The sequence below is a fragment of the Dendrobium catenatum genome, unplaced genomic scaffold, assembly GCF_001605985.2.
Source record: "Dendrobium catenatum unplaced genomic scaffold, ASM160598v2 original_scaffold_13026, whole genome shotgun sequence".
Classification (NCBI taxonomy): Eukaryota; Viridiplantae; Streptophyta; class Magnoliopsida; order Asparagales; family Orchidaceae; genus Dendrobium; species Dendrobium catenatum.
Window position 1 is genome coordinate 275,331 of NW_021331486.1, and position 11,928 is coordinate 287,258.

Sequence of the window (11,928 nt, forward strand, 5' to 3'; positions counted from 1 at the left end):
ATTAATTTATTATTATATAGATATTTTTATATTCATTTAATTTATATTATTACTAGATAGGTTTTATTTATTTTGAAATATAATATTATAATATCATATTTAATGTATATCTATATTTTATATTTTTAATAATAAATTTATCCCGCATCCTTATAAATTTCATTTTATAATTTAAATTATAAGAACGTGTTTAAAATTTTTATAGCAAATTGTCGTATGACCCATTTCTTAATGGATAGAGTTTGGTACCGTTCGAAATTGGTCCTATCCGAATCCAATTATCACGAACCTAACCATTAACATCCCAAATGACCCAAATGATCTACTAACCCGTTTTAATTTAAAAATAATAATAATAACATGCTAATCATAGATTTTGAATTAATTAATAAAAATAAAAAGATTATAACAACAAACAAAATAATTTAAGAAAAAATATGGAACATGTTATTTTTGAATCAAAATCAAGTTGGTGTGTCAACATAAACATGAAATATTTAATAAATGGGTATGAATTTTGGACATTGAGTGACCAATTTATTAAACAGGTCAACTGAAATCTATATTTTTCTGATTGGAGCCCGATCAAATTGGCGAATCAAGCCATTCATTAACATACTAATCACATGTTTCATACGAGTCTAATATGACACTACAGGTGGTCGACGGGGCGCAAAATAGGGTGAATAAAAACTCATAACATCCATTAAACCTCAATTTTATATATTTTTAATAATAAATAATGAAATATGATATTCAAATGATAGTCCTCAAAGAAGGTTTTATGCGACTCATCTTAAGCTATTAATAGAGAGTTTTAACTATCAACTAAAATGTTTTATGTCCAATCGTGTGAAACCCACATATGTGATATACTGATATATGTGTGTAAATATAAATAAAAAATAAAAAAAAAATAAAAAATAAAGAGTATATCAAAATATTTGTAGAAATTTCGTGGGCTAAATTCCGAAGCTTATCAAGACATTTAGCGCTTATGAAGATATTATTACATCATTACGTCACATTAACTTTACTCTTTATTTCTAATTCTCAATCTTCTGCAAATACCTTTCGTCTAATCGTCTCTATCTACCTTTCCTCTTCTTCCTCTTCTACCATCAAAAGCTGTCTCGCCTCGACGCCGAACCGGCGCCAATCCAGCTTCAGCGATGCAGTCATCTAAGAACATTCAAGCTTCAGTGGAGCAGGAGATAAAGTACAAATTTTGTGTGTTAAAGAAATTATTTTCATGTCTTCCTTTGCTTGATTTTCAGTTTTGTTTTGTTTTGTTTTTTTTATTCAGAAGCACAGGCTCTGATCAGGTTGCGGTTCCACCTGGGGGTTCAAATCTTCTTCTTTTCAATCTTCCGGCTTGGTACCTCTTAGACCTAGTTTTAATTTCTCTTATTTCAGCCATTTCATTACAGGTTTCTCTGATCTTTATGTGTTTTCTCATCTGTGTTTGAATGCAGTGCTAAATGGATCTTTGGTTCCGTACTCTTTCTTGCTATACCAGTATACAAGAGGATGTTGAGAATCGAAGGTACTCATTAGTTTTAGTTTGTTTTTCATAAAGTAGATCTGATTCATTTGTTGATAAACCTATAATTAATGGATGTATCAAATATTATGAAGATTAAATAATTTGGTTCATTGTTCGGCTTGACTCTGCAATAGGTGTGTTGGAGAAGGAAGTAATTGATATGGTGGAGATAGTTAAGAAGGTAGCAGACGTAACAGAGAAGGTTTCTTCTGATGTGGCCGAAGCACTACCGTCTGATAGCGACCTAAAAAAAATTGTTATCGAGGTGGAAGGCGAGGCAGAAGTGGTGTGCGTGGATGCAGAGAAGACTGAAACTTTCATTCACAAGGTCATCCTTTATAGTTTAAAGTTACCTTTTTTTAATCATATTTTTTATCCGTAGATGTAATTTTCTTCTTTATGCATATTTATAATTTGTATTTAGTCATAGGCGCTGCTTACTGTTAGAAATTAGGCCGGATTTGGTTAAAAGTGGTTCATTTGATTTGTCTGTCTGGTTTTCATTAGAAATCTGTTGTTAATTCCACATCATTACCACCTTACCTAAACAAAAGTGCACTGCAAATAGAAGAAGATTAGGCTTCGTTTGGCAATGTTTAACATGTTGTGATGTGCTATATTAAATAAAATTGTCTCTACCCTCTCCTATATAGATGAGTTGCTCTATAAGTTCACTCAACATGATTATTGTGAAGTTGTGGAAAGGATGAACACATGGGCAAGCTTAACATTTTGTATTTTCACCCAAATAAAAATTACAGTATGATCAATTTAGGGAAGTGACACATTAGCAACCTAATATTATTATGTTTGTGGCTAGTGGATAACTTTAGTCATTTTGATAGAGTAGTGCAATCTCAGATGTATCTAAAGTGCAAGCACAAAAGCAATGGAAACAATTCATTGGCATGCTCTGAGGGTTTGTTACTCCCCTAGTAGGAATATAGCTACAACTCAACCTCTAAACAAATGAAAATTTTGAGAAATATATTGGGCCGGAATTTTGGTAGCAAATTCAATAGAAGTGGCATGATATATTTTGGGAAAGTTCTCAAAGAGTCAAAGCCATAAGATAGTCGTTTTACATTAAAAAAAGAAATTATAGCCATAATGAATTACATAAAATATTTTAAATACTGATTTTTATTTATGAAGTTTCACATTATTACTCATAATCAAAATTTATAGACATGTATCAAAAAACAAAAAAAAGAACAACTAATATTGCAATTAGAGCAATATTAATATTATACTCCTCTTAATCTTGATTTTCCTAATATACTAGCTAATTTCTTATTTTAGAACGCTATATTTGGAATGGTGAGCTTCTAGTAGAGTGGTCTCCATATAGTCCTCCTTCATTCGCACATATTGTTGATTTTTGAAAATGGGTGCTCTATTATCATCAATGCTAAAGTTTGATCAATTTCCTTCTCAAATTTGTTAAATCCAATCAGCTAGAATTTGGCCTTTTGCTTAAGTCTCCATGAGTTGATTTGGCCACTTTGGCAAGATGATCATTTAATGTATTCCGTAAGTAGTGGCTCTAAGAAAAAAAAAATTTGCCTAGTGCATTAGCAAATACATTTTCCCTTTCTAGATGATAATCGATTTATAATCATAATCATTCAATAATTGAGACATTTTCATTGTTGCTATTTGAGTTTCTTTTGAGTGAACATGCAGGTCTAACTTCTGTGGTTGATGAAGATCTGCCCATGTATGCCATAGAATTAGTCTCCAAATCTTAAGTGAACATCATACTTACTAGCTCCATGTCAGGTGTTGGGTAATTATTATCATATTTCCTAAAGATGTCTCGAGGTGTATGAGATAACTGTGTCATGTTCCTTCAAAACAATTTCTAAACCTTGCAAGAAAGAATCATTATAGGCTTAGAATCTATCCTTCTCATCAAGAAGGGTGAGCATCAGACAGTGAGGACATTGCTTGAGTCGTTGAAATTTTTTTCAATCACATCGGTTCATTTACATTTGTTGCCTTTTGTGTTGGGCGAGAAAATGTCCATGCTTTTTAGTACTCTACTTGAAAGAATCTTCTATAGCAATCCACTAATTTGAGAAAGCTATGAACTTCGAACACACTCATTGGTCTTGACCAATCTACTATGAAAGTGACTTTTTGAGGGTCTACCGAGATACTTGTGAAGTTAACAATGCAGCCTGAGCAAACAATGCTAGCTAGCTAAAACATACACTTAAAAAACATCATATACAATTAGTTTTATTGGCAATTCTATAAAACTAGTGATGTTTATGCTCGGTCAATTTTCTAGGATAAACTAAGACTTCTTCAACACAATAATAAAGTGATTTAGGTATATAAGCATTTTTTCTGTTCATCAAGTTCATGAAAGCTACTGAAGTGATATTCAAGCGAAAAAAATGTAAAGATAGACTCATAATTGTTATAGTAGATAATGAAAATTTTCTTTAACTTGACCTGCTTCTTTACTGCAAGTTTATGGCATTCATATCTCAAGTACATCATATAGGATGCTATCATGCATTGCAATTGTTCTAAAGAAATTGTCCATTCTTAGAAGATAGTTTTTATTCTTGATAACCATCTTGTTTTTTCTCTAACAAACGATACATGATCACATGCTTCCATTTTTTGTCCTTGTAAATAAGAATGGAGGTCCCTATGATGAAACACTTAGCTCAATGATTCCCGTATTTAATATATCTTGTTGTTGGATCTTTGCTCATGTAGCTTGATTGTCGCCATTCGATTAAACATTTTCAAAATTGATGTCATCCTAGAAATATATATTTTGTTAACTTTACATCTTGGGCAGAGATTATTCGGCCAAATAATTCTAAAACATGTCCTAGTAGTCTTGAACTACTTGCACATCACTTGGTTGAAAGGATTTTTCTACATATTGGACATAAAGTAAGTACGCGTGGCATCCTTTAACAAGTGAAACAAGTGATCTACCATCTTGAATGTCTTTCACTATTAGAGGGATCACTTGACTCTTCTCAAAGAAAGTGAGATTAGGCCAATGAGAAATTTTGAACTTAACTTTTTTTCCTCTCATTTGTCAATCATAGTGTGGTGTTGAGCTAACCTATTCATTGTGGGTCTCCTGTTGAGGGAAGGAAGAATAAAATGCTTTGTTTCTATAAACATATATAAAAACTTTGATACTACCTCCAATCGATAATAGGATAGACAACCTTAAATGACTCCTCTATAAATGATTGAGATGCTTCTGAATCAAACAAAGGCATCGTAGGCTTATCATGGTACTATGATAGGGCACCCATTAACCAACACCTTAGATCCCTTTGTTTCTTCTTAATGAGTCGGTGTATATACTAATTTCTTGAGTAGAGTTATTTTGTATGGATTAGCATTTGGTTAGGTTCATTTAAACATCTAAATGTCAGGCTCCAACTTCTCTATTGCTAGATAAGCTTAGGCTCTTGATACACTAAGAATACCCTCTTAGAGGACAATTAAAGGTCATGTGTACAAACCCTTTACGTTTACAGTATGGATGAAAATTCACCAAAATTGCACTTTCTACCTTTCCCCATACTCTGGGCAAGTGGTTTTCATTTCATAACTCTTCTTGGACAATTGATTGTCCTATCTAATCATCCTTTTCTCCCTCTATAATCCTTGTCTCTCCTATTGCTTGATTCGCGCCATCCTAGGATCATCTACTACTTGTTCCATCTCACGAAGGCTTAATCTACCATAATCCATAGCTTTTCGGGTGTAATGGCACCAACAATTGTCAAATGAAGCACCTCGAACTCTTAAGAAATAGGAAACACCTTTCATTCCTCGTCCAAAACCATAGTTGACACTTAGTGAGCTAATGCCATGCACTTCACTTCGTATTCAGCCACGGTCATGTCCCTTTGCTTTAGTTAGCCTAGGTCATCGTGCATGTGGTAATGTGTCACCAGTGGCTTGTAGTTAGATTGGAAGGCCTCCTTGAATACTTCTTAATGAAATCCACCAATGTATTGCACCCTTGTTCAATTACTAAGGCAATCTTCTGTTCGATAGGAAAATCTATTGTGTCCCAAATGTCTTGTTTATCTATGTAAGCCAACTCTGTATTAGATGGGTTTCTTTATCTTTAAGAAGTGACTTGGCTTTGGTTGCTCTGAGATTTATGTTCTTCACATGACCCACGTAAATGTGGTGAACATTTGAGCTAAGAAATTTGGTGTCCTTCCTGCAGGTTGTGCATAGTTATGACTAAAATGTTGCTATTCCTGATGTAAATTCCTTGCAGTCTCCTTTAATCGTTCATAGAATTTTCACCCTTGGGTTTTTGATTGCGATAAAATAATTTGTCTACTTGTTGGTTCTTTACTGTTCATATTTAATCTATTATTGCATTATCATTTTGATCCTACTTCTCGTATTTTTGGGTTTACATCTAATGAAGAAATTTATGTTCTTAGTGGCCTTTGCTCAACAAATCTTTATTTCATTTATATGGTCTACATCCACTTCACTATTTCGTCTCATTGGAAACCCATGACCGTTAAGCATTTTGTATCAGAGTAATACAAAATATTTGTGACTTTTTATAATTTTATAGTTCAAGTGTAAATATAAAATTATAGTAATTGAATAATCATGGTGTATGATGAGGATAATTGAAAACCCTTTAAAATGATGTTGAGTTGGATTTTGTAGTGCTTGAACAACGGTTAAGTTGCTTCTAGTGTAATCTGGGATTTTAGGTTTTTGTTAGGGAAACCTCTTTGCTAATGCAGAGGTAGTATTATCTACATCATACCCTATTGGTAGGAGCTCCTAATCCTTTTCTTGTTAAGGTTCCATCAACACTAGTATCAATAGCACCAATGTAGTATTGTCAAAAGTCTCGACAATTATAAAATATATGCATGTACCATAACGATAATGAAGTATACTAATCATCAAAATTGTATTGAAAGAGCACCCTCTAATCGCCGCTCCCTTGTCTTCACAAGACTACAAGCAAGACAATCCAAGTGAGTTTTTTTATTGTTTCCTTGATCCTTTGAGTGCTTCCCCCTTAGCCTTCATGATTAATATTTTAGGGGTTATTGTAATTTCTTTTATTTCTGACAATTCTTGTTAATTGCACATGACAATTCTTGTTAATTGCACATGGTGTACTCATATCATTATTTAGTTATAATATTCCACTTAAAAAAAAAAAAAAAAAACACAAATCCTATTAAAGAAATTATTGTTCATCAATATACTTTTTAGGATATAGTAGATGTGTAAGTTGATTTGTTGTTATAATATGGATCTGCATATGAATTTATTGATTTCAAATCTATACATCTACATATTCTTGAAATCTAAACCTATACTTGAATGAGAGTCGAAGTTTGGATTTGAAACTGAAATTGAGTATGAATCATATCAAAATTTGAACCTCTAAAACCTCTAATAGAAGCTCAGTCTATTCCTGGATGTGAAATTGAATAAAACATGCTTGCTCTAGTTGATAATACAACTTTCTGATGAAGTATCTAGTAAATTTTTCACCAAGGCTTCATTTGTGACGGCTTTCTTACTTTCTTCCTAAAGCAGCTTTTTAGTAAAAAATTAAAAATTTCGTACTATAAGCATTTAATTTTTGTACTAAAAACTGTTTTAAGAAGCAGAAAGAAAGTCGTCACAAACGAAGCCTAAATCTATGAATTAAATTGATATTGGCTTTTACTTTTTTTTTCTTAATTTCTTAATTTCTTAATTTAATTGAATCAAACCTCTAAAACCTTAAAGCTGTTTTGGACATGTCTCTATTTAGTTTGAATTGGTATTATTGCTGTTTTCTCTTAACGGGCCTTGTTGTACCTCGTTGTGCTGTTGGAGTTGGGCCGTAACTTGAGCTGGTAATGTTTCATTGGTAATATTGGCTCACTGTCAGTTTTACTATTGGTTGTTTGGTTTACCCTTGATTGTAGAGAACCGGGATTCTTCCTATTGTGATAAGTGGCTTGTTTGGGGTTGGGTTGTTTGGCACTGATTCTTTGACTAGCGTGCTTGGCTGCTTAGATTCTGTAGCCAACAAGCTTGGTTCTGTAGCTGGAAATCATTAATCGCTGTTCTAATCTTGTTCCTGATTCCGGGATTTGCTGGAAGCCATACATTGAGATTTTTTATTCTGTAGCTAATATCTGGGTATCAATAATTTTGTGGAATTTGTGACTGTATGGGGGGAGTTCTGTGGTTTTTTAAAAAAAAAAACTAGCTCTTAATAAAAAATTTACCTTTCTGGAACTTTATATGTTGGTTCGTTATAATTTTTATTTTTTTTTGGAATGGGGTATCTACCCTCTATTACTTCAAAGGGAGCGCTTGATGTTGTAACTAATCCTTGGCGGAACCTAGCAAGGCCACCACTGGCATTGGGCCCAGACTTGCTTTGGCCCCACTGAAGAGTTGAAGGGTAACTTGTGGCTTTTGGCCACATTACAAGACTGACAAACATAAGACGAGTAAGGGAGTACAATATAGAAGAGATTACTTTGGATAGTTGCTTGATGTGTCCGAGCTTTGGGATGACCAAGCGCGGACATGCCAGGTTGCTGAATTTGATGTGGAGTGAAAGCAGCGTGAGATGTTGTTGTGGGTGAAGGACAGCGTACAGACCATTATGGCATTGTCCACGGATGAGAGTTCGATTGTCCAGTAGGTCCTTGATTAGGGAGCCGTTCGAATCAATATATAGAGCAGTTATTATCAGTTGTTAGTTTATGTTGAAAAGAGATTGTGAGACAGTGATGGAATGTGGAGGAGATTGCGTAGATAGAGCTTACGGTGGATTCAGTGAGGGGAAGAATTTCTTTGTTCGGTGTGATGGATAGGAAGGGAGTTGCCATTCCGTGGAGATAGTCTCTGATCCGATGTAAGGAGCTGAATACTGCAGGTTGCCCGCATTTGGAGTGAGATGAGCAGATGCTCCAGAGTCCTGGACCCACTCGTTGAGGGAGGTGGGTTGCGAGCTGGTCAGAAGAGCCTTCGATGAGGGATTTTGATGAAAGACTTGTAGTTGGAGTTTGTATTTGGCAGCATGAAGAGGCGCCGCCCTGTTTCCCATAGATTTGGCAAACCGGCTTGGTGGTTTCATTGTGGTTAGTGGATGATTTGGTCTGAAGAGAGCTCCACGGCCTCGGGACGCCTCTATAGACCGCGGGTTGAGTTGTTGTGATTGGCATACAAGGCGCGCATTGTCAGGTAGCACACTGGAGTCTCGCTGGAGTTCAGTTTGAAGGTGGATTTCCTCACTGCAGAGGAGGTTATACAGCACGTTAAGGCTCATGGGAAGCTGGCTTGTGCGTAGGGTGTCAATTTGGGTCAACGGGTCGGGTTCGGGTCGAACCCGGAACTGACACGCGCACTATTCGGGTCAACCAAACCCGACCTGTTTTTAAAAACAGGTTAGGTTTCGGGACCCGAACCTAACCCGATTCGAGTCCGGGTCAACCCAATCCGACATGAATGACCCGAGGTTGACCCAAAATTGCTAGTTTTCGGGTAAAAAACGGGCCAGTCAGCGGGTCGAAATGGGTCAATCTCGAGTTTTCGTGTCAAAATGAGTTTTTCGTGTCACTTCGGGTCAATTTCGGGTTGTTGGGTCACACCCGAACACCCGACCCGTTTCGGGTCGGTTGACCCGAACCCGGATTTTTCCGGGTCGGTTGGGTCGTGTCAAAATTGACACCCCCTTGTGCGGATGGATGTTTTGAGGGTGTATATGAAGGGGGAAGACCGTTCAGAATGTGGAGGATTATTCCTCGAGATCAAGAAGTGAACAGTCGCAGCTATGTTGTCCACGACGGCTTTCATTCTTTGCAAGATACTGCATCATGGTGAGGTCTTCATCTGGATGATATACAGTCATTTTTTTAGCTGAATCACTCTGGTCGGTTCGTGGGCTGTAGACGAAGCTCAAGCGTGATCCATATGTCCCCTTGTTGTGGAGAGGGGTGAGGATGTAGGGTAGAACGGACGGTGAAATCGTAGAGAGAAGACCAGAAACTAGGTTTTGATCGACTAGTTCCATAGTCGGAGCTATTAGGGATTGGTTTCTGCTAGGGAAGCTGGAGGTTTAGGGTTGCTGCGCAGTACGAGTGACCCTCATAGCCATTCTCGGAGAACAGTTGAAAGATTCTGTAACCTCTAGATGGGTAGTTGTCACTTGTGAGCTGATTAGATATAATGAGCTTGAGATTAGTTTGAGAAACTTCAGGAGGTTGGTATGGTGAGCTCCGCCATTTCCGTAGATTGAGAGGAGACGGGTTGAGCAGCTAGGAGTTTAGAAGGTAAGTCGCAGAGGAGGATTCCTAGTCCGCCCATGGATTAACAAGAGACGGTGATGTAAAACGTAAATGTCATTTACTTGCCTAGGTGGCAAGATTAATTAAATCCCAAATCAATTGGGAGAGAGAATGAAAATCTGAAAATAAATTTCAGATTTAAGTGGAACGGCGCGGAATGAATTTTGAATTTAAATTCAAATTATAATGGGGAGAATTAAATTGGTGAGAGGGAATTGTGGGAGGTAAATTAGGGAGGCTTCATGAGTGGGGCTATTTATAGATAAGAGAGAGATTATTGCTCAATGAGGGGGCCTGGGCCACATAGAGAGAGGGAGGAGATTAATTTGTCATAAGTAGAGTGGGGCCCACATTACTAATCAAAGATTTAATAAAATTCAGATTTTGAAAGAAAGGAAAGTTTCAAATAATGGGGCTATCAATATAGAATTAATTTGAATTTCAAATTCAAATTGACATCATAATATTGAAAGCCTTAAATCAAAGGAACTTTTTAGGAAGTCTTCAATGCCTCTTGGAAACAAATTTGAATTTCAAATTTGAAATTCCCAAGAGGAGGCCGGTGGCTTGGCCCGTCCAGGGAGGCTGGCAGAGCCGCCGGTGGCGGGGATTGGCCTGGGGTGGCCGGCGGTGGACTTATGGGGGCCGGTGGAGGGGAATTTGGGAGAAGAGAGTTTGGTTAGGTAGAGAAGAAATAAATGTGGTTTAGGAAAAAGAAAAATCCGAAGCTACACACCTCAAGCAACACCTCCAATGAACTCACAAAGAGATCTACAAAGCACCACTTCCTCAAGAACCTCACAAAGAGATCTTGGGAATCTCGGAACTCACAAAGAGATCCTTCTCCTCTCATGAACACTCACTAAAGATACAACAAGTAGGAAAAATTTCAATTATCAATTCATCATCCCAGTTACAGCAAGAAAGGGCCTCAATATATAGGCCTAAGAAACTAACAACAGACACATATGCTCCTAAAGACTATATAGGACGACCCTCTTAAGTGTGGGTAAAACGGAAAATTATAATAAAAATTTAAAAATTACAATAAAATATAAGATAACGTGGGACGATGGACAGCCGTTGATCTTCAGCTCCTCGGATAGCAATTGGACGGTTGGATGTTCGCATCAAGAGGCTTGTTTCCCGGTGCTCTGATACATTAAGAGATCTGCAAAACTGTTAGTAAAGCAGAAGCAGAGAGAGAAGGTATTCGGAATTTAATTCATTCCTTTGGTAAAATTCAGCACGCAAGCAATACAGTGAGTGTGTATATAAATAGAGCAAGAGTCGTGTGCGTCAGAGGAGCAGGCGTTGTTAGGGCGCAGACTGGGAGCATGAGTAGTGGAGCTGCATGTGGCTAAGTGGAATAGGTAAGGTATATTACGCATTATATGTTAGTGTTCTAACACTTTATATGCTGTGTTTCGTTTATAATTTTTTTTTTTTTGGGTGTCTACCCACTGCACTCCAAAGGGATCGCTTGGCAGCATAACTAAACCTAGCGAGGCCATCCCGGCATCGAGCCCACACTTGCTTTGTCCCATAGAAGATGCGAGACCATAATAGAGGGGATTCGAACCCAGGATGGGGGGGATCCCAACCGTGCTCGCCCACCAACCCCCTAATCCTCGGTGAGTGTTATAAATTCTTTGATTGCAATGCACTCATGCAAGTGTTGATTAGCAACTTTTAGGGAAACCTTGCATTCTTTGAGGGTGATTAATTATTGGCTAACCTTGCATTCTATCACATTGATAGTTAGTTGATAAATGGATATGATTTACTTTTACCATTTTTTATAACACTTTGTGACAAGTTCAAGTAAAATATTTGCAACCACAAAGTTCAAATTTCTATAATATTTTAATGCATATTCAGGACCTATCATTATCTAAATTCTTTATATAGGTATGATTTCAAGGAAAAGAGTGAAGCTTGGTTGGATAAAATTGCTGAGGATGGGAGCTGATTATGCCTGATGAGGGAAGCCAGAAGGAGGAGAAGGAACACAATCTAAGGAAGATGTGTCAAAGCCCTCTG

At 36.7% G+C, this 11,928-nt stretch overlaps 1 protein-coding gene across 1 annotated transcript; it reads left to right on the top strand.

Annotated features, from left to right (window-relative positions):
• The first annotated feature begins 1,172 nt into the window (after positions 1-1,172).
• LOC110107110 lies at positions 1,173-11,928 on the top strand. Its single transcript, XM_028691571.1, has 5 exons — positions 1,173-1,219; positions 1,307-1,378; positions 1,476-1,546; positions 1,681-1,877; positions 11,798-11,928. The coding sequence occupies exons 1-5, from the start codon at positions 1,173-1,175 to the stop codon at positions 11,855-11,857; spliced, it is 447 nt and encodes a 148-aa protein (XP_028547404.1). The 3' UTR covers positions 11,858-11,928.

What these genes read in the sequence shown, in the direction of transcription:
- LOC110107110 (XM_028691571.1), top strand. Translation starts at nt 1,173, where the DNA reads ATGCAGTCATCTAAGAACATTCAAGCTTCAGTGGAGCAGGAGATAAA. An exon ending in TCAGTGGAGCAGGAGATAAA is followed by an intron (nt 1,220 to 1,306) that starts GTACAAATTTTG and finishes TTTTTTATTCAG; the next exon opens with AAGCACAGGCTCTGATCAGG. An exon ending in AAACTTTCATTCACAAGGTC is followed by an intron (nt 1,878 to 11,797) that starts ATCCTTTATAGT and finishes TCTTTATATAGG; the next exon opens with TATGATTTCAAGGAAAAGAG.